The 27,935-nt window shown below is 36.4% G+C and overlaps 3 protein-coding genes across 6 annotated transcripts; 1 reads left to right on the forward strand and 2 right to left on the reverse strand.

The window, feature by feature from the left end:
- Nucleotides 1–1,549: 1,549 nt before the first annotated feature.
- LOC131010213 (uncharacterized) lies at nucleotides 1,550–5,858 on the reverse strand. Of its 4 annotated transcripts, XM_057937631.1 has the most exons (3): nucleotides 5,517–5,588; nucleotides 5,136–5,354; nucleotides 1,550–4,009 (listed from the first exon to the last, which is right to left on the reverse strand). In XM_057937631.1, exon 3 carries the CDS (start codon nucleotides 3,829–3,831, stop codon nucleotides 1,795–1,797), a length of 2,037 nt encoding a protein of 678 aa, XP_057793614.1. In that variant the 5' UTR covers nucleotides 3,832–4,009; nucleotides 5,136–5,354; nucleotides 5,517–5,588; the 3' UTR covers nucleotides 1,550–1,794. The 4 variants fall into 4 exon arrangements, with proteins under 4 accessions (XP_057793614.1, XP_057793615.1, XP_057793616.1 ...); XM_057937632.1 differs by lacking the exon at nucleotides 5,136–5,354 and having other exon boundaries at nucleotides 5,517–5,858; XM_057937633.1 differs by lacking the exon at nucleotides 5,136–5,354 and having other exon boundaries at nucleotides 5,355–5,576.
- A 13,232-nt stretch (nucleotides 5,859–19,090) lies between these two features.
- LOC131010215 (uncharacterized) lies at nucleotides 19,091–20,742 on the forward strand. Its single transcript, XM_057937635.1, has 2 exons — nucleotides 19,091–20,289; nucleotides 20,358–20,742. Exons 1-2 carry the CDS (start codon nucleotides 19,243–19,245, stop codon nucleotides 20,592–20,594), a joined length of 1,284 nt encoding a protein of 427 aa, XP_057793618.1. The 5' UTR covers nucleotides 19,091–19,242; the 3' UTR covers nucleotides 20,595–20,742.
- Nucleotides 20,743–23,208: 2,466 nt separating this feature from the next.
- On the reverse strand, nucleotides 23,209–27,680 carry LOC131010216 (transmembrane 9 superfamily member 1). Its single transcript, XM_057937636.1, has 12 exons — nucleotides 27,304–27,680; nucleotides 26,731–26,923; nucleotides 26,537–26,641; nucleotides 26,405–26,422; nucleotides 26,231–26,325; nucleotides 25,979–26,131; nucleotides 25,609–25,743; nucleotides 25,267–25,433; nucleotides 24,695–24,789; nucleotides 24,226–24,599; nucleotides 23,664–23,937; nucleotides 23,209–23,584 (listed from the first exon to the last, which is right to left on the reverse strand). Exons 1-12 carry the CDS (start codon nucleotides 27,376–27,378, stop codon nucleotides 23,517–23,519), a joined length of 1,752 nt encoding a protein of 583 aa, XP_057793619.1. The 5' UTR covers nucleotides 27,379–27,680; the 3' UTR covers nucleotides 23,209–23,516.
- Nucleotides 27,681–27,935: the final 255 nt, after the last annotated feature.

A 27,935-nucleotide genomic window follows, 5' to 3' on the forward strand; every position in this document is an offset into this window, starting at 1 on the left:
TTTAAGATTCAAACTTTATCGCTCTCTTCTTCTCAAGTAAAAAAAAATGAACTATTTTAAACTTGAAATCAAAATACGTCATTGGGTATTAATATGTGAAACTCGAAAATGTATTATAACTTCTAAATTTGAAAATTGACCAAAACATAAATTTTTCCCTAATAATTAGTGTTAAATATATATATATATATATATATATATATATATATTATATATATATAGAGCGAGTCTGGTTGGAAAAAGGAATGAAATAAGTAGGACTGCTAAAAGGGGAATCTTTAAAAGGAGGAGAATGTATGCTTTGTATTTTGTCTTGTATCTTAAAATTGAGATAGGAAGTTAGGAACTGCTCATGCCAGCTTTTGGGCTCTGCATTTTAAACAATGGTTATTTTCCTTCATTTCACAAGAAAATAAAGTAAAACAAAAACAATGAAATAATCCCTCCATTCGATATCGTTTCTATATTGTGGACGGCACATATTTTATAAAAAAAATGATAGATAATAGTAGATAATAGTAAATATTGTAGTGAGTGAAATTTGAGCGCCACAATAAATGTACTTTTTGATGAAAATTAAAGGTAAGAGAATAAAGTGTTATGTGAACCCTACAACTATAAATGGAAATGGAAACAATATCGCAGACGAATCGAAATGGCAAATGTGAAAACGATATCGCGGACGGAGGGAGTACTATATATTAAAACCTCTTAACATCCAACCAAAAACAGAAAAGGGTCCAAAAAATTTCAAGATTTCTGACATCTTGTTTTGCTGGTTCTGTCATATTTCAAGTACTTACCAACAAGACAGAAAAGATTTGCACATGTTAACATATCATAAATTTCTGGATATTAAATTTTCTTGAATTCACTATTAGAATTCCCTATTATTCACCTTAGGGTGATGATACACCTACATATACTATACACAACATTCACTTCACCATAGAATTCATGCAAGTGTAAATCATGAGGTGTAGCATGTCAATGTCAAGGCCCGATTATAACACGTATACAGCAAGAACAAGGATAGAAATATCATCCTATCTTTTTCCCATAACATTTCTCATCAAGTGAAACACTGGTCTGGCACAAGAAGTATCAAATCCTCTCAAGATTATTCACCATTGTGATAAAAAGGCAGGAAAAAAGCTAAAGCTATTCAAGAATATGCATATTTGGGTGTCAAGATTCTCCCTGCATATTCAACTTTTCTCATTTAAATAACCTTTAAGCAAAAAAAGGATTCTTCAATGGATAACTACAAACCTACTGGGTGGTCCAACGGAGTTCCAGAGGTTAAGAACGACAAAGGCTAAGTGATGAGTGGGGTCCAAGCCGGGTATGGTAACTTGGGCTCGGGCTCTCTAATCAAGAATCAACGAGCCTGCTACGAAAGACTTCAACTTAACTAGCCCAAGGAAGAATCTTAGACGGGCCAGAGCTACTCTAGCAGTTGAGTCATGCAAACAATCGTTGAAGGCCCTTTTAGGTTGAGATATAGAGAAGTGCACAAGTTTGAAAGCATATAATATGAAGCAATGAATTTTGTAGGAAAAAAAAAACAGAATATTGAAGGTATCAATGTATTCTACAACTAATTCTCAGATAAAAAGGATATTCGATATGCACAAGTTCAGCAAAATCTACTAAGCTAATCCAATGTGAAAGTGGCAAAATATTTGATAAATATGAAAACTTACTAAACATAGCTGAGCAAGGTTTTCATGGCTAAATCCCATATTCATAAACTCGTGTTAAGAGCTCGAGCAGCAAAATGGAACGAACGAATTAGATAAGCTGTTTGCAGTCCAGTCCTCCCTCGGGCTCCTTCCTTTTCAAAGATGCCGCGTACCAAGCTTCTTGATGCAGCATATGTTCTCCCATCGGGGATTCTCTAGAGAGAAACGGGAAGTACCTAGGCCCGTCTCCCTTGCTACCACTTGCTGACAAGAGATCTTCAGTTTTGAGCTCGAGTTTGGGGACAAAAGCTGCAATGTTGCTACTACTGCTCTGTTCTTGAATAAATTGGCCTGGATGATAAAAGCTGTGAACCGATCCGGGGTTTACTGCTTCTGGGAAGATGCCATGCTCGTGAAAGTATCTGGTATAGGGTGTGGTGCCAGGCTGGTTGACGCTGGATGGTGAGAAACGTGAAGCTACTCGTGGAACGAGCTCCATTCGCTGGAGAAACTGTGGTGAGGCCATTAGGGTATGGCCACTGTTGGCCATCTGCTGTATAGTGCTCAAATCAGCCAAGTAAACGCTCCTGTTGAAACTTAAATCCCGGGATACCGGATCTGGGAAGCCAGGATTCTTGCTCCCGAGAAACTGGCTAGCTTGGCCAAGCCAGTGAGCGTTGCTGGATCTCTCTGTATCCAAGTTCAAGCCTACCAACGGTGAGTTTTCTTGTTTAGGTGGGATGGAAGGTTGAGTGAACTCTTCAGCAGCATCATAGAGGCAGTTGAGATCGATCCAAGGGCTCTTGGGATGAGAATCTTGCAATGTCGAAGGTGAGGATACCCCCTCATGCTCCGTTGGAATCTCATAAGAAACATCTTCTTCAACAGCAACATTGAGGTCAATTTCTGTGAAGCCCTCGAGGTCTCTTGGCCCGTGATTCGTGGAACGTGTTGTTCCATTCAAGTTCTTCGAGAAAGCAGTGGAACGAAAAGCACTTGTTTGGGCAGTGCCCTTCCAGCCTAGACCGCCTTCGAATTTCAATGGAATCATAGGCCGTTGGCCACTAGGTATCCCAGCTTTTGCCACAACATGTATCACGCTGTGAGACGAGACAGAAGCCAGAACCGGCTGCACACAATCGTCTAGCTCGTCTGCATTGAAGTCTTTGTTGAGATCGAATCCAGCAACAGCTTTATCCTCGTCTTTCACAGATCTCTTACCGTGCTTCGCCATTGAGGAATCAGCAGATTCATTCACCCAAAGTTCATCCTTGTATCTGTCCATTACCTCAGAGCCCGTCTCTAGCGATTTGCCTTTTGTTGCCAACACACTTCCACCTTCTCTACTGTCGCATTTCACATTGTCAGCCTCTTTCAGAACTTCTCCATTTTCAGGAGTTTCTGCCTCGAGATCCCAGCTACGAGAAATCTTTCTCTCTCGCTCTCTCTTAGTGATCATTGATGAAGAATGGTTTCCACCCAACGACGAAATCTTCACACTATTCCTAGCATTCGTGTTTCTTCTAGCCTTATTCGCGATTTGAGCAGATACACCTGACTCAGAACTGGCCGTCACTGGCTCTTCCGGGCTGCGATCAAAGGCCTTTGAGTTCGAACTATCTATGGAGCTCCCACAATTCCGGAACAAGTAAGCTTCCTTCGAGGTATCCTGATAGCTTTGATAGGCTAAGGAAACAGGAACCACAGCAGCTAAAGAGTTCGAACACGAAGATTCAGTCCTGTGTTGAGAATCCTGCACCACCGTACTCGTACTCAACCCGTCTTCGCCACCAACTAGATGATTCCTCTGTTTACTCTTAGTATCCATTTCAAGACTCCCCTTCCCGGGAGTTGAATCCGTCTCCGTGCTGATCTCACTCTTCACACGCGTAGAACCAGCTCCAACAGATGACGATTGCATATCAGCCTCATGGCACTTTGAGCTACTCTCAAAGGCCAGAGTCGATCCATGCCTGCTCTCACTATCTGCTGATTCAAAACCCGATAATCTTGATGGCGAAAACAGCCTCTTCAAGGCTCCCACATGATTCATACCCTCATAACCACGACGAGCCACACAATCTTTGATCAGCTTGCACTCAGGTGATGCATTTGCACCAACTGTCTCACCCTTTAGGTCAGCCATACGTTTCCGAGCAATTCAACTGTTAGCTGCCTCTAGCAGAAGGCACACAACTATAAAGTATGAGAGATTACACCATCCCCACCCTCCCATTTTTTACTAGCCACTTACATGAACTCATGTTTCAACGAAAGATGTGTGCCACTTCCTTCTACATATTTCTAGTCAAGCAGCTCCATTCCTGCACAATTGCATCAATTTCTACATCAGTAAAAGGTAACCTCCAAAAACTTACAAACAAGACTGCATGAAGAAACAGCTATAGATCGCCTTTTTTATTCATAAAACCCTTCTCTTTTGAGATCAAGATTACTTCGAGATGACTGTTCAAGGTAATGCAAAAGGTAGCTCCAAAAAATTAAAAACAAGACTGCACGAATAAACACCCATTGTTCGCCTTCTTTTTCTCATAAGATCCCTCTTTCGAGATCAAAGGAAATGCAAAAGGTACCTCCAAGAACTTGAAAAAAAAAAAAACTGCACGAATAAACAACCATTGATCGCCTTTTTTACTCATAAAACCCTCTCTGTAGATCAAGATTACTTCGAGATGATTGTTCAAGGCAATGCAACATACTTATATATAGCAAACCAATCAACCAATCAATTTCAGCCTCCCAATCTGTACACAAACATGTACTCTACAAATTGATGATTCATACGCTCATTGTGGCTACATCAACTGCAGCATTTTTCAACAAAATTCAGTAATAATAATATTATGCAGCACTCAGTGGGAGTGATATGAACTATACAGAAATACAAAGTTCATGGTAATATTTGATGATACTCACACTGAAATTGCACTTTCAAGCTGCACAGACATAAAAATTACTCTTCAAGCAACACACAGAAAATTAAGTACATTTTGCAAGAATCGCATCACCAAAAACAGAGCGATCACAAACACGAACACGAAACGACTTGTGACTTCAATCAAACAAGAGATCAACCAACGAAAGAAAACATCAAACCAAATGCATCTCATTCCCTAGTTCATGAGTGAAAACAAAAGACTACATAAAATATCTTAAAATAGAATTTTTGAAAAGTGAAAACATAGATCTGAGAGGAAAAGAACAACCAATCATCAAAACCTTAAAAAAGGACCAGTTTGGAAACTAAGCAAACATTTAAAGCCCAGTCAAAAAAAGCTCCAAACAACAACCAAACAGTGAAACTCTTGGGATCTAACAGAAAACATGGCAAGATTTTGAATATAAAATTCACAAAGCAGAAAAATAAAAAATCCCACGTTTCAAAAGCCAAGAATCTTGAACAGAAAACACATTCTCTGCAACACAAACCTGAGGTGAGAGAGAGCATAAACAAGGGAAGGAGTCTGCAAAAATCTTGCAAAGGTCACAGCTTTTTTGCTCAGAGAGGTGAAATGATGTTAAAAGAAGAAGGCCCGGGTAAAAGTCAGAGACAAAAACGCTAATAACAACGCAACGAGAATCCTTTCACCACATAGAAGTACTCTCTCTCTCTATGAAAGTCCTACCAACCAAGAGTGAAACACCTACCTTTTTCCATCACCGCAGGCCCAAGATGAAAGAGACAGAAACGAAGCGATTAGAATATGGCTAAAAACACACACAGGAATATTGCTCATATGCTAATAAGAGAGAGAGAGAGAGAGATAGGGCAACAGATAATGAAAAGAAAAAAAAAAAACAGATCTTTACCAGCAGAGAGGAGGAGGGAATTGTGAATTGTGTGCTCGCGAATGGAGTGGGAAGGAAAGGGATGGGCAGCAGCCGACGAGTGTGTGTGGTGTGTGCGTCAGAATCAAGGAGCAGGGGTGTGTGGGGGGCGGGGCCCACCGACCCTCTTTCTCTTTGCGTCTGACAGAGGGGGGTGCGGGGCCCACAGCGGAGTTCTGTGCTGCAAGTTTCAGTGAGGGTGGGGCCCACCAAACTAGGTCGTCATACAGAACTGACTGAAAAACCTTGGAATTATCACATCGTCATAAACAACAAGAATGAATGAAGTGAGAGGTGATCTTGTCTACGACTCGGACATCATCACCCCCTTCTACCATATCGACGGCTTACATCTGTTCTCGAATTTGTAATTCTTGGACTTGGGCATGCATTTTTGTTAAAATATTTTTAAAAAATATTAAAATATGTGTATAAAGTGAAAAAATAATTTCACTAAATTAGTTTAGATAAGTGACTAATACTAAATATTTTGTGTTATAAGTGTTTCCTAAATATTACTACATGTGAATGAGATAAAATATAAAATTATATTATATCAGTCCGCGATATCGTTTTCACATTATGGACGGTGCGAGTTTTTAAAAAAAGTAATGAATAATAATACTCCCTCCGTCCCCAAAATAAGTTCCTCTTTGGGGACGGCACGAGTTTTAAGGAAAAGTGATAAAGTGTATTGATAGTGGAGAAAAATATGTTATAATTAGTATTGGGAGTGATGAAAAGGTGAAAAAAGTGTTATAATTAGTATTGGGAGTGGTGAAAAAGTGAAAAGTAAGAATAAATAAAGTATTATTAGTGGTGGGGTAGTTGTCCAAAAATGGAAAGAAAGAAAGATGAACTTATTTGGGGGGACGTCCCAAAAAGGAAAAAGATGAACTTATTTCAGGGACGGAGGGAGTAGATAATAGTGGATATTATAGTGAGTGGAGTTTGGGCCCCACAATAAAGGTACTCCCTCTAAAAGCGGCCACGTTCTTTTTGGCACGGAGATTAAGAAAGGGATTGTTATGTTTTAATTAAGTGTGGTCCACCAAAATTAAAGAGTTAATTAAGTCTTTCTTGAACTTGAATCTTTGTCTTCTTCTCCATTTTCAGGCCGCCGACGACGACAGCGGCGACGGCAACGCCGGCGATCGCCGCTCGCCCCTCTATCAAATCGCAAACCAGACACCCAAACTAGACATCTCAAATCGCAAACCAAAAGTTCTTCAGGCGGCCGAATTACAGCAAATCGTAAGGGGATTCAAGCGACTCCCTCCGAATCCGTCGATTTCGTCCAAATCCCTCTGAATCTCTCGACCCCACCGCACACAGATCCACCAAGCTCTCGTCGATTTCGCCTGAATCCCTCCGAAGGTCTCGACCCTACAGCGCACAGATCCACCAAGCTCTCGTTGATTTTGCCCGAATCCCTCTGAATCTCTCGACCCTGAAGCAGCGTGGTGACAGAAGGAAGAGAGATTAAGGGAAGATGATGGAGGTGGGCGGCGGAGCCTTCAAATCACAAGTTGAGTCGGATTTGTTCGAGGCGCTGCAAACCCTAGCCACCATCTCCAAGATCAGCCCTCAAAATCGGAACATGGTGGCGCAAATCGACGGCGCCGTCGCGTCGCTTCTCGCCCTCTCCAAATCCCTCTGGCTGGGCGTATCTTGGTTGTTTGTTCTGAGCAAGGGAGAAGAGAAGAGTGAGGAAGAGAGAGGACAGTGGCGCAGCGGCGGCGTCGTTAACCGGAGAGTGCAGACGAGAGGGCGGGCGGGACGGCGGCCGTCCGCCGGAGAAGAAGAGAGAAGAGGGAGAGGGTGTGTTGAGGGAGGCACTCAGTGTGTGTGTGTGTGTGTTAGGGTTTAAATTTACTTAAAACTTTAAATTAAATTAATTAATTAAACTTAATTAAATACTAAACATTTCCATTTTAAGAAAGTGGCCACTTTTAGTGGGACAAACCAAAATGAAAATGTGGCCACTTTTATTGGGACGGAGGGAGTACTTTTTTGATGAAAATATAAGGATAATTAAGAGAATAAAGTGTTGTGTGGACCCTACAACTATAAATGAAAGTCGAAACGATATCGCCGACAGAAGGGTATATCTTTAACTTTTAATAGGCAAAAATTCCCCATTTTTTATGTTGTAAATAAAAAAATGCCCTACTTTATAAACTTAAGCATTTTATGTCCAATTATGCGAAGTACCTATTTTATCATTTAATGGGTTTGCTTGGTTTTTTGTGAAAGTCTTACACATTTTACCGATTTGACAACGATCTGACAGCCATCAGTCAAGAGTACATATGACCGGTGGGTGGCTAGATCATGTGGCCGGCCAGGCAGACACATGATTTTACCGGCCGGACACATGATCTAGCCACCCAGATCATGTGTCCGGCCGATAAAATCATATTTTCGTCCGGTGAAATCATGTGTTTGCCCGGTCGGCCACATGATCTAGCCACCCACCGGTCATTTGTACTCTTGACTGATGGCTGTCAGATCGTTGACTTTTATGACTGATAGCTGTCAAATCGGTTAAATGTGTAAGACTTTCACAAAAAACTAAGCAAATCCATCAAATCAAAAGGTATTTAAAGAATAAGGCATACAATGCTTATGTTTATAAAAGAGAACATTTTTTACATATAACTTAAGGAATATGACATTTTAAATTTTCACTATATTTTTAAATGAAAAGACCATACTTATTATGAACAAACGAAAATAACAAAAAAGATCACACTTATCGATGACGGATCATATATTAAATATAGATTCACATGATTCTATATTATAATTTATTTATTTTCAAATATCAAAAAAAAAAAAAGCCAAGTCGATTAGGATGGAAGAGTAAACAATAATGATGGCCCATTACTTAGAATGAACACTCTAATGACAGAGATTATGGCGATGGTAAACAAAATTTTGATAAGCATGGAATTGAACATGGTATCGCCCTTGATGAAATATACTTCATTCATCCCATTAAAAGTGACATGTATTTCATTTTGGGTCATTCCACTATAAGTGACCTATTTTCATAAATAGAAAAATTTAACCCTTAAAAATGTATGGACCCTACAATTTTTAACAAATTTACATTTTCTCTTTAATTTTCGTGCCAAAAAATTTTGAGCCACTTATAGTGAGACGTAGAAAATATATAGATTATTGTCTTGTAGCTAGGCTTTTATTTGATCTCATTGAAGACGAGTACCTCATATCGAATGACATTCAAGCAGGGCCGGCCCTGACATTCCTGGGGCCCTAGGCGAAAACGAAAAAAAGGGCCCTTATAAAAATGAAAATTTGAGATTTTTTTATATATTATTTTTTTTTCTTATTTTATAAACAAACATTATTAAATAAAGAGATTTAAAGGCCGCTCCATAAGGGACTCGAACCCAAGACCTTTAGCCTTAGCCATTAACCCTTTACCACTTGGCCAACACATGCACACTAAAATTTGAGATTTTTCTCATCAAATAGAGATAGCATGTGAGTGTCTCTCATGATTGTGTGACTACATAACTTTATTATTAATTATTAAGTAAAATAAATTAAATAACAATAATTAAATAATTTAGATCTTCTAGCTTTTGAAAAGCAAAATCATCAATAACATCTTTAAGATCAAGTTTACCTGCCCTAAATAATGTATTTTCAATATCTCATTTTCATACAAAATTGTTAGCACATTTAATATATCTTTCTTCAGACATAATAATCGGCAAATGTAATTTTATCAATTTTAATTTACAATATCAAATAATATCACTTGTAATTTTAAAATAAATCTTTAATATCAATATCAAATAATATTTATTTAATAAATTTAAAATTAATAAATAATACTAACTTATAATTTTTTTTAAGGAAAATACTACTAATAGAACTATTTTTAAATTTGGGGGCCCCTCAAATTTGGGGGCCCTAGGCCTTTGCCCCATTTGAATTGAAGAAGGGCCGGCCCTGCATTCAAGATATCATGAATATAACATGATGTTATCTACTTGTTAAGAGTTCCACATATGTTTAGAGGTAGGGATTTTATCTACTTGTTAGAGTTCTTCATGTGTATCCAGGACATGTCATTAGGGGAGAAGTATAGAACCCGAAAGTATTTGCACAGTGGTTTGGGGGCTATCACATTTTTCAAATTTTTCTGGTCAATCCCTGTTCGTTTTTGTGTTTAGATAAAATTTTAATGGACTTAGGACTATAACTCAGTCACTTACTATGATAAATAAATGTTCTCATTCCATTATTCAACAACAAGTACATTGAAAATACTGTAAAAGCCACATTTATGCTCTTTTTTTTAAGAAATTGTTCATTTTCTACAAAAATTAACTTTTTTTCATTATTAATAGGTCATAATCTTATTTTAATTAGATGATTGACTCAAACTCAACACTGAAAACTAACTGTGAAATGAAAAGAGAATAAAAATAGCATAAATTTAACATATTAATATAACAAACCATCGTAAAATGTTAAATAAATAGCTTGAATGCTATGATTTTTAAACCCAATAATTATCTTATCTCTCGTATTTTATATATATATATATATATATATATATATATATATATATATATATATATATATTTAAAAATTCTCAAAATTTGGGAGGAGACTCCCCTAAATCAGCCACTATTTAGATATGCTAATAAAGTTGCTCATATGGAGATGCCAAATGATCTGGCCTTCCGAGCGGCTAAATGATATAGCCACTGACTAGATAGACTTTTAATTGATAGTTATTTAATTGTTCTCTTTTCATTTTTTTTACACATTTTTAATACAATCGTATTTATGTAAGAAATGTGTAAAATTTTTCATAAAAAATCAAACAAAATCATCAATATCTAAGGGTATTTAAGTCCATCCATTTAATTTAAGCACATAATGTTTGTGTTTATAAAAGATGATACTTTTTAGGGTTAATAGTGTTTTATGTCCCGAACTTTCAGCGTTTTCCACAAAATGTCCCGAACTTTCATTTTCTCGTAAAAATCCCTGAACTTTTAGTTTTTCCATAAAATGTTCCACTATACAAAATTCGATGAAAAAAAGATGAATTATCTAACCGAAAGAAATATTTTGGGGACCGCCATTGTTGGAAAACCATATTGGGAACCATCATTGTTGGAAAACACTGAAAGTTCAGGATTTTTTATCTTCTTTTCGTCATTAAATTTTGTATAGTGGGATATTTTATGGAAAAAACTGAAAGTTTAGGGTTTTTTAGGAGAAAATGAAAGTTCGAGACATTTTGTGGAAAATGCTGAAAGTTCGAGACATAAAACACTATTAACCTTATTTATACTCCCTCCGTCCCATGAAACTTGACACGTATTCCTTTTTGGGCCGTCCCACGAATCTTGACACATTTCCAAATAAGGTAATAATTATTACTTTCTTTGTTACTTTATCACTTTTATTCTTTATTAATTACACATTTAAAACACTAATATACAACTGCTTAACTCCCGTGCCGAAACCAAACATATCAAGATTCGTGGGACGGAGGGAGTATATCTTAAGTATTAAAATATTTTTAACTATTTTAAAGTGGATTTGGTTTAGGATTTAGTTTGATATTTCTCTTAGAAACATTTTCATTTGAGAGGCATATGCAATTATGCAAATGTACATAAGAAACGCCTTCTGTGTCGAGTTTGTGACATTTGATTTAAATTTGAAGCATCGATGGCCTATTTTGCGTATTTTGTAGATTATTTTACATGAGCGATATTTATTGTGCCAAGGGCCCAAGGGGCGATCCAGGGGGAAGCCTCCCCTCCCCCCCCCCCCCCCCCCCCCAATAAGAGTTTTAATTAATTAATTAATTTAATAATATAATATAAGAAATAAATGAGAAAGAAAATATATACTTACTTATACTAAACGTATTGATTAACATTTTAATTATAATGATTTATTATATGTATATATATATATATATATATATATATTAGTTTATTAGATTTGTTTTATTTTTATCTCGTTTTCTTTTTTTTAGTTAATTTTCAATGTTGAGCTTGAGCCAATCTTTTAGTATAAATAAGATTATGAATTATTAATAATGAAAATTAGTTTATTTTTATAGAAAATAAAATAATTTTTCAAAAAAAACAAAAGTAAAGGTGACTCTTTTTTGTATTTTCAATATAACTGTTGTTGAATTAATGAAAAAATAATAACTATTTACTATAGTAAGTGACTGAATCATAATATTAAAATCATTAAAATTTATTTTATTTGTCGATTTTCATATAAGTATCTTCAAAATTCATACTTCATGTTTCAATAAATTTTGCTCATTATTAACAAATCTTAATCCGCACATGGATGGGTAGTTGTAGTATCTATTATAAAAAAAGAGGAAGCTTGACATTTAATATATATGTACTAAAATATAAAAATAACATACTATATTATCTTTTTGTCTATCACTATCTATAAGAATTTGACCATAAATTTGATTGGCATAGTTCTGCAGACAATATCTTATTTGTTTTCATATAAATGTCTCATATTATCAAAAAAATATTGTCAAAAATCTAATCGATAAAGTGAATTATCTTTAATAATTGCATGAAAAATTAAACGTCCAACCAATTTGCATTAAGAATAAGACAAAATTGGGAAATGTGACATCAATTTTTATAAAATTCTGAAATATATTTCATTATGCTATATAACATATTAACATACCTACACATGTTTGCCTACAATTTAACAGACAGTACCATTACCTAATAGGGTCCTTATTCTAAATTATTTTTATAAAATTTAATTTCTGAAAATAGTATTTTATCCAAATCCCACTTGGATACTCATTGCATTTATACTTTTGTTTTTTCAGACGATATATTTTTCAATAGATACATGCACACACATTTAATTATGTATTTCACGTAGGTAGGGTGTGACTGTGGGGCCCATAAATTGATGTAGTGGATTGTTGTTAGGCATGAGAGATGTTGACCTGAGCTATACCCTTAATTAATTTATGTAGATTTTTAAGTACAGCTGTAACCTTTTTTTCTCACTTATAAAAGCCACTAATCAAATCCTTTTAAATATTTGGTGCAAAAGCTTTTGCTTTCATCAATTATTCCAAATTTTCCATTGTTGGAATGAGGGAGGGAAGCCCCCATCATATGCCTTTATGTTGCCAAGATTCCTCACACAAGGCAAGGGCTTTCTTTTTTATTTTAATTTTTTATGTATGATGGTAAAATGCACATGATTTTTCAAGTATGATTGCCCTCTTCAATTTGATTACCATTTTAGAAGGCCTACTACTGCATATAACAAAGATTTAACCTCAAATAGAAGCTACGAATTATCCATGTCATAAAAAACAATGAGTATTTCGAATGATATATAATGCAAAATCTTTGAACAATATTCATGCGATGATCCAAACATTAGAATAATATCTTTTTATCTATGTCCGAAAGAAAATTGGTCCAAAAAGATAATGAAAATACTAATATTGATATATAAAATTCGAACCAAAATACTACTATCAAACACTAATAATATTACAAATATATTATTCAATAAATTTAGATCAAGATGCGTGTTAGAATATTGATCCTAACCCGTCTGATATAAAATTTTGTTTAATTTTGTCAGTGAATCAACGAGTCTAACGATGGCAATATTGGTAGGTATTGACAAAAGATGAAAGTGACTTACTATGATTGTAAACTTACAACATATGATGATATAGAGCCTAACAAAATAAAACTAAAGGAATCTGGTGTTGTACACTAAGGGGCCGTTTGATTTGCAGTTTAGGATTGATTAGGATTAAAATTATCTTGAGAAATTAGTGTGGATTAGTGTGGATTTATATTATTTCATGGGTGTTTGATATCATGGCTACTTAATCCTATATTATGTTTGATATCCATAGGATTATGTTGGATTATATTATCTAATACCAAAACTATCCTCACATAATTTTAAAAATATCATGTGTGTCCACCATTACTTGGGCATTTGCATCTATATACGTGAGGAAGGGTAGCAGAATTTTTATCCAACTTCTCAGTATTAAATTTATCCGAGGGGGGGTGGGCGGATTATTAGTATGGGTTAATCCCACAAAATAGCATGGAGAAGTAGGATTAAGTAGGAGTTGACCATATTAACTGCACATGATATCAAACATCACACTAATCTGTATTAATTTAATTTATCCTATCTATAAACTCATATCAAACAGGCCCTAAGAGGGTGTTTAGCTGAGCTTATAAGCTCATTTAAAATATTTTTGACAAAATAAACCCCTGAAGAGCTGTAAAAATAAGCTCTAAGAGCTATAAGCTCCCCCAAAAATAAGTTTATCTACCTAATTTATTTTTTCATTATCTTATAAGCAACACTCATTTTACAAAAATAACTCAACTATATATACATTTTTATTTTCATCATATATCATTCTAATTTCGTCTCTCTTCGATTTTCTCTCTCTAATTAAAAATTATCTCTCCAGCTTATAAGTTCAATTATCCAATCATTTTGAGAGTTTATAAGCTCTTATGAAATCATACCTTATAAGTTATTGAAACATCTTATAAGCTCTTTAAAATAAGTTTAGTGAAACATCCTCCAAATATATTGAAAGGAGAAAGAAATTAGGTCTCACATTCTTTATTACCGAAATTGCAACATTATATATTGGTTAATTGTTGAACACAGACAATTAAGTTTGCAAATTATTTCTTGTATCATATATGGTACGAATTAAGACAAATTTGGAGGTGTGATTCATGGAAAGAAGGCGATGGTCGTCGTTAAGGGCAACTTTTTGGATGCAGTGATTGATGAAAAATTAAGAATCTCTCATCTCATCAACAACATCATTACACTAGCTAGCTACCATTGCTCAAACAAGAATCTTCCTACCACATGGAATGGAAATCAAAGACCTTCAATTCAGAAAACTCTTAACATCTCCTCCACTCTAAAATATTCAAAACTTATAGGGGTGTTTTCTACACAGGATTAGCATACATAGATGAAAGAAAAAAAAAATGTAACATAATTGTATACTAAAATGGATAACTTTGGAATATCCCAAGTTCATTGCTAATTTCTTATTTTGAACTTGATTTATCTCTCATTAAAAAAGAAATCCTAATCTATATATAATATAAAAGACCAGTTTAACGGTCATATTTTCCCGATAATTTTTTTTACAGTTTTTCATCCCAAAAATTTAGGCATGTTCAAAAAGACGTGTGTTTAGCTTTTGATGAATCGACGCTTTCTCTCACTCTTTCAAACGTTCTCTTTCAATGCTTCGATAATTTCTCCACAACAAACCAATTCCAACGTTGAGCCACAATAAATTTATCCAGAAATCCATTAATAAAATAATCTGGATCAGAAATCAAACAATCAAAAGATCTGGACTGTAAAATTGAGGCCTCTGGAGATTTGATTGTACGCTGAAATACAATTTACACCGCTTTTGCTCGATAGAATCCAAATAAGAGAAAAGCATACGAAAATGGGGAGATCATCCCAATTAATTAAAAGGGAAGGATCGAGAGGATTTACAACTACTCTCCACTCTTTTATGCTTTCGACGGTTGCAGCACAACATGGAAGGCGCAAACAGAGATGCCAATATCCATAAAGAGGGAGATGAACAATTTTAGTGGGTGAAGAAGGAGAGATAAAGAAGACGAGACCATGTTCAGGAGCGACGCATTCGATATTAGATTTTTTTTCGAACCATAAAAATTATTCGAAATGGATTACAAATTATTTCGAATATTTGAGTTTGATGTTTTCGAATGGGATTTGTGTGAATCGGATAGAGATAAAATAAGAACTAGAAAGAAGGACAAGAACTAGGCAAAGGAGGTGGTGGTTGGACGGCTTTACTGTTCAACCGATAAATGGAAAGACCGTGAAGAGGGAGTTCAATTGACTATTGTTCGACCAGAAAAGGCGATGAGTAGTCTTCAGATTTGGAAGAGGCGACACATGGAGAAGGGTTCTGGGTTCTGGCGTGTTTAGGGAGAAGAGAGAAATAAGGGAGGTGAGAGAGAAAGAGAATAGGGCTTTTGAAAAAGCCCCAATATCATAACTAGGTGTCGGACTGTTGGAAAAAATCAATTTTGACTTTTATTTAAATATTGTAATATTATGAATATAGAATTGAATTATATATATATATATATAGTCGAATATTGAATCATATATTATAGGTTTAATGAATCAAATATTGAATTGAGAAATTATTGGATCTATTGACAATCGTAGTTTGGTGATGATTCAATATGGTGTCAAGGAAACAAAAATAGATTTTATTAAAGTTAAATTCTTTCTCATACTTTTTGTTTTATCATCTCCATCCAAAACTCTATCCTCTAATATCTTCTCTCTCAGGGAATTTATTCTTTTTCTCTACAACAGAATTGGAAAATAATGCTACAAAGATTAGATAATGTGTGTAGTTTAATAATTTTATAATTTAAATATTATATAATATGTATTTATCCGTGCATAGCACGGGAGGGCGTACTAGTATTACATATATAAGAGATATTCAATTATATCTCTTATCAATCATAAAAATGTACATCTCTAAAAATATTTTGACTAAACATAAATCTTTATTCATAAATAATTTCTAACATAAATAATTAACAGCAACTACAAATATTCACCAATATAAACAAAGGTTCCATTTCACCAACCAAACCAACGGATAAATAATACTACTACTACTACTACTAAAACTAAAGATCTTGGGTGGAGGGAGAGGATCCGGAGGTTAGAAAGATCCATTGGGTCAAGTGGGAGGTTCTTTGTAGGGATTTTGGTCTTGGGGGACTTGGCATTAAAGATCTTGGGTGGTTCAATAAGGCTCTTATGTCCAAATGGATTTGGCGCTTCCTCTCGGAGCGTGAATCCCTTTGGGCACGGGTGGTTAGAGAGTGCTGGGGGGACTTGTCTTGGGATGAGGATGGCTTTATATTACATTATAATAAAGCCTCAAGACCGGGCTGGTGGAAGAGGGTGGTGGATTTGAGTCGGGGTGAAAATGGGAAATGGTTGAGAGATAGCTTGGTTATCCAGATTGGGGAGGGGGACGGCTTCCTGTTCTGGCACCACGTCTGGATTGGGGGGCAGAGCCTGAGAGAGGGGTTTCCAAGGTTGTTTAGACTTAGTAGTTCGCAAGGAGGGTTTATTAAAGATATGGGAGAGTGGGTGGAGGGGCGCTGGGTTTGGAATCTGAACTGGACTCGGGAGTTGAGGGGGAGGGAACTGGATTGTCTATCTAACCTTGATTCAGTTCTTCAAAATGTTGTTGTCTCGGCAGGTAAACCAGACGGATGGAGATGGAGATGGAGATTTGAGCCGAACGGCAAATTCACGGTCAAGTCGGCGTACAAGGCGCTCAGCTTGGCAGCCGGTGATAACAGTAGTGGAGGTCAAGAGGTGGAACTTTTAACCGCCTGGAAAGCACAAGTGCCGCTCAAGGCCAAAACAACAGCATGAAGAATTTTGAAGGGAAGGATGGCAACGTGCGATAACCTTCAAAGATGCAAAGTGATCAACTCCAATGCAGACGCCACCTGCATTCTTTGCAAGGAAGAGATCGAAACCTCAGATCATGTTTTCTTCTCATGTAAAATGACTTCAAATCTCTGGTACGCAATTCTCAATTGGGTTGGAAAACATTCGGCTCTTCCATTCAAAGCAAAGGATCATCTTGATGCATTCAGAAATTTGGGGGAAAAGGAGGACACTTCTTTCTTGACTACTATCTGGCTCTGTTTTATCTGGTGTGTGTGGAAGTGGAGAAATAGTTGCAAGTTTCAGCAGGAAGAATGGAAGGCTGAAAGAGTTCTGGCAGAAATCAAAACAAGAACGTGGGGTTGGGCCTCGGCTTTTTCCCAGCAGCCGAACTCAAGAGATTTCAGGAGTTGGTTTTTAGATGCGAAAATCTAATTTTCTTGCCTTTTCCCTCCGACCTCTTGTTTCTTTCTCTGTTGGTGAGGGCCACCTTCTCTCTCCTTTTGTTGAGTGAGTTGTTGTACGTGCTTCGGATTTGGGCATCTCTGGTGCCGGCTCCTTTTTCTTATTTATACTATTGCTCTTTTCCCGATCAAAAAAAACTACTAAAACTAAAGAAATGCAGCTTTTTTTTTTTTTTGCAAAATATACGTCACTCAAACCAAATCATTAATCCCTTCACACCATTTGATTAAAATGAAGAAGATCAAAACTTTACCAATCAATGAAATAGTTTCACAGTCATCATAGCCAGTCCCAATTCAATGCTGCCTAGATTAAATTCGGTTCTCTTATTAAGGTAAGTTTGGCATAATTAGGTAGCTAGAAAAAAAGGATTATTGAGATGAGGCAGGTGAAAAGATTTGATTTTGGGAGAAACCCCCGAAGCAGGCTTTTTAAGCGAATCTTAATGTTTCACTTGGAATCTGGAAATGAAGTGGACAGGAGTTGTTTGTTGGTAACTCAGGATTGGGACCAGATAGGAATTGGGCCGCAACTCAATTAATATTTCGATACATACTTTCAAATATACTGTCGGCCTACTACATTTAAGGAGACTTTATCTATTTCTAGAAATTTAATAATGAATATACATACCAGAAAAACATTTAGGGATAACTTTTCCTTTTCTGCTAACTTCAGGTCGGATTCATTTTATATACCATAAGATAGAATTTTGTGATAGATATATAATTTTGTATTTATGTTTAGATATCAATATAAATAAATACTAGCAGCAATTAGATATATATTTTGAAATCTTTGAGAAAGTAATTAGACTTGGACAATTTTTTTTGTAAAATTTCTTAGAGGAGTAAGACAATTGATGCTTGACTAAAATATTAAAAAATTAATTATAATTTTTTCATGTTAGTTATGGACTATTGACTCTAATGAAGAGTATATATATTTTAAATTATATATTAGATTCCTCTTGTAATTTTTTTTAAAATTATATTAAATTACAAGAAACTATATCTATCATCGTATAAATTTTTAGATGATTTTTTTATTTTTGAAAACTAAGTATGATCTTTGATAATGTGACGTATGAAAATATATGGCTAAAATTAATTTTGTTTTATTTTTATTTTTTACATCATATATGCCACACCAAATTCTTAACTGTCCTACTCCTCTTGTACATAGATTTATTTATTTTTATTTTTATCAAGAGATAACATTTTCCGTAGTTCGATAAACTATTTTATAAAATGGATGGTTTGATAGTTATTTATTCACACACTACAATCCAGTTAAGAATATTGAAAAGGAAAAGCTTAAAACTCAACTCAAATAATGAGTTTAAATTCTAATTAACCAATTAAATATAGCTCGATCGTGAAAATTCTAGGCCCTCACGATTTTTGAATTGGAAGATTTATGTAGCGAGTAACCGGCAAAGTTAAGCAAGGCATCTGCTTTACTTTAGCGGCTTCTCAGACATAAATGGATAACACTTAAACGCAGAAACTGCCGCGTAGGTTTCTGCAACAACATGCACCATGCCACGTATCGCAATCTCCAAAACCAACTCCCAAATTTCTTGTAAAATTTATACCAATTCAAACCGATATATATATCCTCTATCATCAGATCCACAAAACTAGCAGAAGCTGAGAATCACAAAAAAATGATGAATTTTGTTGCATTAGGGCTTGTCCTAACGTCTCTGGTGACTGCGGGGTTCTTCGCTCCAACCCCACAAAACCCTAGATCGAGAGGAGAAGACGATGTGATAGTGAAGGAAGGGCACAGAGTTGTAATGGTGGAGTACGAGAAAGACGACGGCAACACCAAGGTTTTGATCTCGCCGCAGGAGAAAGGGTTCGCTGATAAATTGTCTCAGAAAACGGAGAAAGTGAAGGAGGGAGTGAAGGGGGCTTCCTCTTCCGTTGTTGATGAATTGGGAAATTTAGTTGGAAAAAATGAAGAATCAAATGAGAATATTCTTCACAAAGTTAGGCCTCGAGAGCTCGTTTGCGATGCGTATGGTAAGTGTAAGCATAAGATCGCCTCAGCCTTCGAGAAGACCAAGGCCTCCGCCGCAGAGGCCGCCTCTGCAGCGGAGGAGGCCGCGAAGGAGGCGGTGGGGAGAGTTAAGGATAAATTAGAAGAAGGTAAGGAGATGGTGAAGGACTCGGCAAGCGAGCTTTCGAGTAAAGCGGCGGAGGGAGCGAAGGAGGCGGAGGCGGCGAAGGAGGCTGTGTCGGAGAAGGCGGAGGGTGCGAAGGAGGCGGTGTCGGAGAAGACGAGGGCCGCAAAGGAGGCGGCGCGTGGGGCGGGGAAGCGAGGGAAGAAGGAATTAAGGGAGATTCTAAGGCATGCGGGGGAGGTGGCGGGGGACGCGTTCGAGTACGTGGTGCCCCGGGAGAGGGTAGCGCCTGTCGCGGGGGTGGCGCACCTGATGGGGTTCGCGGCGGCGTACGGGATGTGCGTGTGGATGACGTTCGCGTCGAGCTACGTGCTGGCGCGGGCGCTGCCGAGGCAGCAGTTTGCATTGGTGCAGAGCAAGATATATCCGGTTTATTTCAAGGGGATGGGGTGTTGTGTGGGGATGGCGTTGTTGGGCCACTTGGTGGGGCGGCCGCAGCCGGCGGTGTTTCAAGGGATCAATCTGTCGGCGGCGCTGGCGATGATCCTCACGAATTTGGTGTGGTTGGAGCCTCAAGCAACTAAGGTTTGCTGATTCATGTGATTGTATATGTGATTATTGATAGGGTTTTAGAGATTGGTTGTTGATTGCAGGTGATGCTTGAGAGGATGAAGAAGGAGAAGGAAGAAGGAGCGGTAGCGGTGGAGGCGAGCAGGAAGGGCGGCGAGAGTGTGGCTGAAACGGCAGGCAGAGGTGCGAGTAGTGAAGAAATAATCCGGCTGAGGCAGAGGCTGGAGAGGCTAAACTCCTACTCATCTTTTCTCAACGCTTTGACCCTCGTGTCGCTCACGTGGCACCTCGTCCACCTCAGCCGCCGTCTCATGTGTTAGAATTCTTCGTCTTTACTTTTGTCATTACATAACAATGTTTTTAATGTCCTATGTTAATATACTTAGCTAGATGAAGTACAATTAACCATGTTTTTCGATGTCACATGCATGTCAATATTATATTATAGTCGCTAATACTATCATGATTCTCAATGCCACCCAAGAACATTACACAAAAGAGTTGGTACGAATATTTGATACGGCCAAAACTAGGAGTTGGTACAAGTCGGGAATATTACAAGGAATTTGAGGTTCCATTTAAAATATATATGAGTTTGGTACAAGATTCGAGTCGGGAATATTTTAAACAACTTTAAAGAGCTGCAAATTAATGAGCATAGTCATTTATAGGGCTGAGCAAAACCAAACCGGAACCGCCAAACCGAATTGAACCGAACCAAATCGGGCGGTTTGGTTCGGTTTATGTAGAGAAAATGGTTCGGTTTGGTTTGAAATTTTTCAAACCGCCAGAAAACGGTTCGGGTTCGATTTGAGAAAAACGGTTTGGTTTATAAACCGAACCCGCCCGATTTAAATATAATTAATAAATATTTATTTTTAAATAAGTAATTAATAAATATTTAAAAATTAAATTTAGAATTTTACACTTTACATTAAATTCAAAAGTACATAAGATTTTTATTCTGTGCTTGTTCTTTAATTTTTACAAACTCTTGATTGTAGAAGTAAATGGATTTATCTAGATGTGGTAATTTTTGCTTATTCATAGTACTTTAATTTTTGCTTATAGCTTTTTTTAAAAATTTTAAAAAAATGGTTTTGGCCAAACCGAACCGAACCGAACCGAACCGAAAATTTACCGTTCGGTTTGGTTCGGTTTTGACCAGTCAAACGGTTTGGTTTGGTTCGAAATTTTTTAGGCGGTTTGGGTTTCGGGTTGGGTATTTCGGTTCGGTTTCAACCCAACCCGCCCGAATGCTCACCCCTAGTCATTTAGGGATAAATTGGAACTTTAGGAATTTCGAGATACTTGATCCTTTTTATTATTTCAGCTAATTATTTTACATGATTAAAAGAGTAGGATTGAAGTGGAATGGAATTGAAGAATTTTTAATATGGAAGATAAAAAAAATACTTCATTATATATTTTATTAATCATGTAAAATGAATACTCTATCTTGGCATATTTGTTTCCAGCACGTTGATTAAAAATAAGATGTTAAAAGCATAAAATGAGTATGAATTACTTATTTAATGTGGGTAAAATGATGCGATTGTATGTTATTTTTGAAAAATATCATTATAAATGAGATTAAAAAAAACACTCTTCAAGATAAGTGGGAAAGAGATAATAGCAGTTAAAAGTTGGTACAAGATTCAAGCCTTGATTGGTATCTAACAAAAGTAGGTGGGGTTGAGCAAATAAAACAATTGTGTAATGTTATGCGACTTTCGCTAGAGTACCTTCAGAGCATTTTCAGCGCCATCCTCAGCGTATCAGATACTTTGGCTATGTTGCATAGGTACGGGGGCGATACGATACGAGTACGGGGATATGGGTTTTTAAAAATTATAGGGTGCGATTCGGCAAGGATACATCTAATTATTAAAATTCTATGATATATAATGCTTATAAAATATATACAATTTAAATTTTCTTAAATTAATTATATGTAATTTACATTTTATTTTACCCAAAAGTTAAGCATTTTCAATTATATAAGTTAATTGAGCAACAATATAACGATTCAAATATTATTAGTCCAATATATAAGTCATAACTGGAAATAAAATTATCAAAATAACCTTGTGTAGGCTTTTCGTGTACGAGATATGTGAATTTCGCCTATGAAATTTGTGAATCCGGCTATTTTTATAAATTGTTTTAAAAGATACGTCACGTGGTGAATCGGGTGCGAATCCGACGAGAATCCGAGAGAATTGCACCCTAAAAGAATTCGATTCGCCGTACATACTAATTTTTGAAGAATCCGTGCATCATAGTACTTTGGGGATGTCGGAGGGTCAATTAGCATGCCACCAAATTATGGTGCAAGAGGTGCTCAAACGTTGAGGATTTATATTGTATAGTTTTTTTTATCGTAATCTTTTTTGGTTATTTAAATTATGGTAATTTTTATTTTAATTAATGAAATGTTGAATTTTTAATTTTAATAAAATATTGAATTTTAAATAAAAAATAAAAATAAGATGAAATCAGAATGGAGATTATAGCATCTCTTATAGATTCAAATCATTCAATCTTGAACTTGTCTTCGGCGAAGTCGGAATTGGAAATATTACAAATTATTGGAGGTTCAATTCAAAACAAGACTCATTTGGAGGCTTATTCGTATCCGGTTGTGTAGCCAAGTGAGACATTGAGATTTTCAATTTAAGATCCAAGTTCGAATACTATTAAATGTTAACAAAATTATAGATTACAATATTAAATATGGAAAAAAAAATTGGATTATGATACATCAAATAATAGTAAAACATTTACTCAAAAAAAGAAAAAAATAGTAAACATAACCATATATTGAATACGAGCATACAAACACTGTCTGCCTCAACAGCTTTTCTGAGAATCTTGACCCATCTAACAACAACAACAACAACAACAACAAAAAAAAAAAAAAAAAAAAAAATCTTCAATGAAAATATGCAGTTTCTTGATGAAATGATTAGCTCGGTTCCCAAGTATAATTCTTTGACATTGAACAAGAGTCTACATTAATAGAAATGGGAGAGGAGTATAAATGGCCTATGCCACCAAAAATTATACAAGCTACAAACATTTTGTAATAGTAGTAGGGTCAAAATCCAAATATCCCAGTGAACGTTCCAGGATCCTGCTGCAAAAAATTCCTCACAACTGTTAAATTTTCGTGGTGGTCTCCGGTTTCGCGTAAACTAACGTTGGAATGATCAAGTAAAAGGACTGCAAATAACCGGAGCTCAGTCACACTTGATGTTTCTGTAGATTCTCCTGACAAACAGATTCGAGCCCAGATAGCCGACAGCACCTGAAATTCGCAAGCTGGTTAGCAAACGCAGGTCGTTGGTTGTGCGTGCAGAAGCGCAATGTAGGAAAAGGGAACTTACCGCATAGTATTCCTAGACCGAGGCAGAACATCAATGTGTACCCGAAGTAGAAACTGGTTTGGAAGAAACCCGACATCTTCGTCTTGACATAGTAGTAGTATATAGAGTAGAGGAAGACGTAGAGAGCAGTGGATGCAGCGGAGAAGAACGAAGTCCATTGCCAGTGATAGTTCTCGGCATTCAGCAGGAAATATGTCCCGACAATCGTTACACAGACAGTGACAATGATCAAGATCACAAACACAAGCAACATGAAGCCGTATACATAGTAGACCTGCCAGTGGCAAACCAGATTATAGGATGTCTACAACAGTAGATAGACAGTTGTGTAGAAACCCAACGTATGTAACCAAGCAGAATATCAGACTACTAAATGAATTATAGCTGAAACCTTGAAAGAGAAACACTATAGCAGAAAATTTAATATGATTAAGAAATACTAAATCTCAACAACTTGTTCCTGGCAATTATAGGGCGACAGGAAAACGGAGCAAATTGATTAAGAAATAGCTGAGGGACGTGACCTTAGGACAGAATAGCAAAAACATATAATGTGGAATACCTTGTAATTCCAGAAGGAAGTGAAGACGAAGTACATTTCGATAAAAATGCTTCCAAAGGGAAGAAGACCTCCCATGAGAGAGATGATAGAAGGTGTGAGATACCACTTCTTCTCTGGAATTGGACGAGGGATTGTCTTCACCCGGCAAGGATTGTTTGGAGCACCACTCCAGTTTCTTCCAACAACAGTTCCAAGAAGTGCGAGAGGAAAAGAAATGAATGCCCATATGACAAAAACAACGACCATGGTACCAAAGGGAATGGCGGCTAGAGAACCATAGAATATGGCAACTGTGTTCAATATCAGACCAATGCCAAAACACAAGAAGGGGAAAAGTGATGCCGTGAGGATCATCGACTTTATCCAACTTTTACCTAACATAGCCAAACATGATAATATGTTAATCACATAAAGTTATTGGCAAAATAATGCTTATTTTTTATAGGAAGAAGTTGAAATGATGACATACCACCATGGCGGGAATACATGCCACCACTCACATAACCAGCAATAAATGACGTAAATGCGTAACATACAATAAATGTTGTGACAATTGCTCCTCTCCTGACACACATAACAATGTAACGGGTAAGTACTACAATGATGACATGTTTTGGGGCCCCAGGAGCTCCTAAAGGGCATTAAGGAACAGCAAGTGGACAAGCTAACTGAATTAGGACCTAATTATGAAGTCATGCAAACGAATCCATGTAAAGGAAGGAGAGGAACTTCAAATACATTAAGAAACTTATTTCATAATTCATGCACAAGTACTGAAACATAAATACCATATTATTCAAAAAACTTGTCAAATTTATGCAGAAGTTCCAAAACATAGATGGCAGATGCCAAACTTTACGAACCATGCTTTTTTAAGACCATCTTACTGAGGCATAAGCCTCCTAAAAAAATTGTCCCGGGCAAGCAAATTTTATCATGAGGGCCTTTCCTTGCATAATATTGGCGCAACAGGTTAAGTTAATCAGCTGGCTTCATTATAGTGCACTAAAATAAAGCAAGATATATGTGTTTCTCACATACCCTATGTACAACATTCCGACGATTGCTAATATGATGACAAGAAGTACAAGTGTTGATAGCTGAGCACCAGTGCCAACAACAGCTGAAAGTAGAGCTAGATGTTGGGTAGGCCTAAACACATCGCCATGGACAAGTTTCCAACCAGATTCTTCATTTACATCCCGTTCCTATAAATCCAAAGGTACAGGAATTGACTTGTGTCAATTAAAATAACCATTTAACAGATTCCTAGCTAAGCTAATAAATTTTACATGCATGCCTTGCACAAGCTGTACACTATTATCAAATACTGTTAATGCAGCAATCTCTCTATGGAAAGACATGGCAAATAGAAAATATTACCAGTGTCTCCAGATCATCATCTTCCCGTGCATATTTAGCATAGTCGTTCCGGAGAGTGCGCATTAATATCATCGAGACCAACCCAGTAAGGAAAATTACCATCATAAAAGAATTGAAGACGGAGAACCAGTGAATCTGCAAATCACAACTCTTCTATTAGGTGATGACTGACAAAAATAGTTTTGATCCAAATAGTAAGTGAACCACTAATTCCCAGTAACTTGACTGTAATTTAACCCTTATTGTTCCAATCTTTTGAGACAATTCTTATATGGAGTAAAATGTGAAACTGCCCAATGACATCCCAGATAATTAACAATAGGTACAAAAGGAAACATCCCAGGAAAACCTGCAGAGTTTAAGCAATCACCTGGTGCTCAAAGAAAGGGTAGTCCAGATAGACATCAAAACGGCGTGCAAACGAAGTATTAGTTGGAACCCATTTAACAGAGTATGTCATTTCCAATACTCTACCCTCTTCAAGCGGCTGGGCATTTTCTTGGGTAAGATTTACGTGAATGATCTGCAACCAAAAGTAATCAGTTACAAGAATGAAGAAGCTATTCAATTTTACAGAAATGGAATAATATGTGTTTAAAAAAATAGGGAAAAAAAATTCTACCTGGTTCTCATTGTAGTTAATCACAAGATTCTTGTGTGTTAAAAGCACGTGTCTATTATCATGGGTTCTGTCAGGGAGCGCCTCACCAACAAAACCTTCATGAACGAATAGGCCAATCATTCACAATTGAACATAATCCACTGCATATTAAATTCATATATACAAAGAGCATACCCCATAACGGCAAATCATCTGACCAAATGAGCCACCGATGCACAGAAAACTCAAGTTAGAAAGGGACCATAACTTAAGAAAGCGCAATAGATAATTCTGCAGTATTAGAGGCAGTAATCATGACAGGCATACCCATAAAAAACTCAAACCAGTAGGAGTTATCAATTGCATCCTTAAAGTGTTTGACCTTTGTGGCATCGAGCTCAATTTCACAAATTGGAGTTTTCTCCACATCTCCTGTGAAAAGTTATACAGTGTGTAACAACTAAAGTGTACATGCTGAAAAGATTACAAAACTAAACGTAAATGCCATAACAGAATATTACTCTTAAATTTTATTTCGATTTGGCTGTCGATAAGCTCATTTCCTCCGAGGACCTCACCGAGTCCACCCCACTTATGAGTTGCCTTGCCCTTTGGGCGACAAAAGGGAAGGGTGTAATAGTTGTAGGTTTCTTGAGGATTGTTATAAGGTCCAACCTTGTTCACCCACAAGGTGACAGCTTCACCCTCCTGATACTGCAGATTACATAACGATGTATAAAAAAATCAGAACTCGGAATGGAAGAGATGCTATTTGGACTAGATAATAGAGAAATCATTTCCCTGAGTAGATCTTGAAAACACACAATATAAAACTAAAGGCTTTTCCATTCAGACAAAAGACTAAAATGCATAGCATCATGAACATTCATTAAAGGCTAAATTTCAAGGTGAGCTACACTCTCTTTTCATTGATGGCATTAACATAACAGCAAAAATCAATGAAACAACGAATAGGAAACACAATCCGGGAAATAATTACAAACAATAATATAGATTAAAAAGCAAAACCCACGAGCACTCAACGACTTAAACCACGAATCAAACTAAAATCGTTTCATTAGTAATTCAATCACCTTGCCCAGAGATGAGGCGACGAAGAACGCGAACGACAATACGAAGACGAAGAGAAATTTGACGGCGGAGCTCATCGCCTCCGGATCTAAATCAAGAAAACCTAAGAAATTGAAATTTGAAGCGAAATGGAGATATTCTTCTCAATCCCACTTGATTCTTTTTCCCGGAATTTCAGATCTCAAGAAAAAAACATTATCAGACACTCTGATTTGTGTCAAAAAACTGAGGTCTCCGTTCGATCCAATCTACCAGCTGCATATACTCTTTTCAATTTAAGGAGTAATTTCAGAAATTTTAGGGATTGAGAAAGAAAATTGTGCAAATATTGGGTTTATGGTCCACACCGAGTGCGACTGTGTGACTGTGTGTGGGGTACGCTTAGGATGCAACCATTTTATCTTGTACCAATTGCTAAAAGCTTTTTTTTTTCATTATTTTTACCGGTGCAGTGCGACGCCACATAAAATATTAGCTTTGGATGAAAAATACTCATGTAAAAAAATGGGTTATTAGCCTATAAATACATGAACTTTTTATATTTTTTGAAATTTAACATGACTTTTATTTTTAGCCCACAAATACACGAACTTAGCATTTTTTCTGATTTTTGACATCGACATGAAAAAACTCT

The sequence above is a fragment of the Salvia miltiorrhiza genome, chromosome 2 (genome assembly GCF_028751815.1).
Source record: "Salvia miltiorrhiza cultivar Shanhuang (shh) chromosome 2, IMPLAD_Smil_shh, whole genome shotgun sequence".
In the NCBI taxonomy this organism is placed as follows: Eukaryota; Viridiplantae; Streptophyta; class Magnoliopsida; order Lamiales; family Lamiaceae; genus Salvia; species Salvia miltiorrhiza.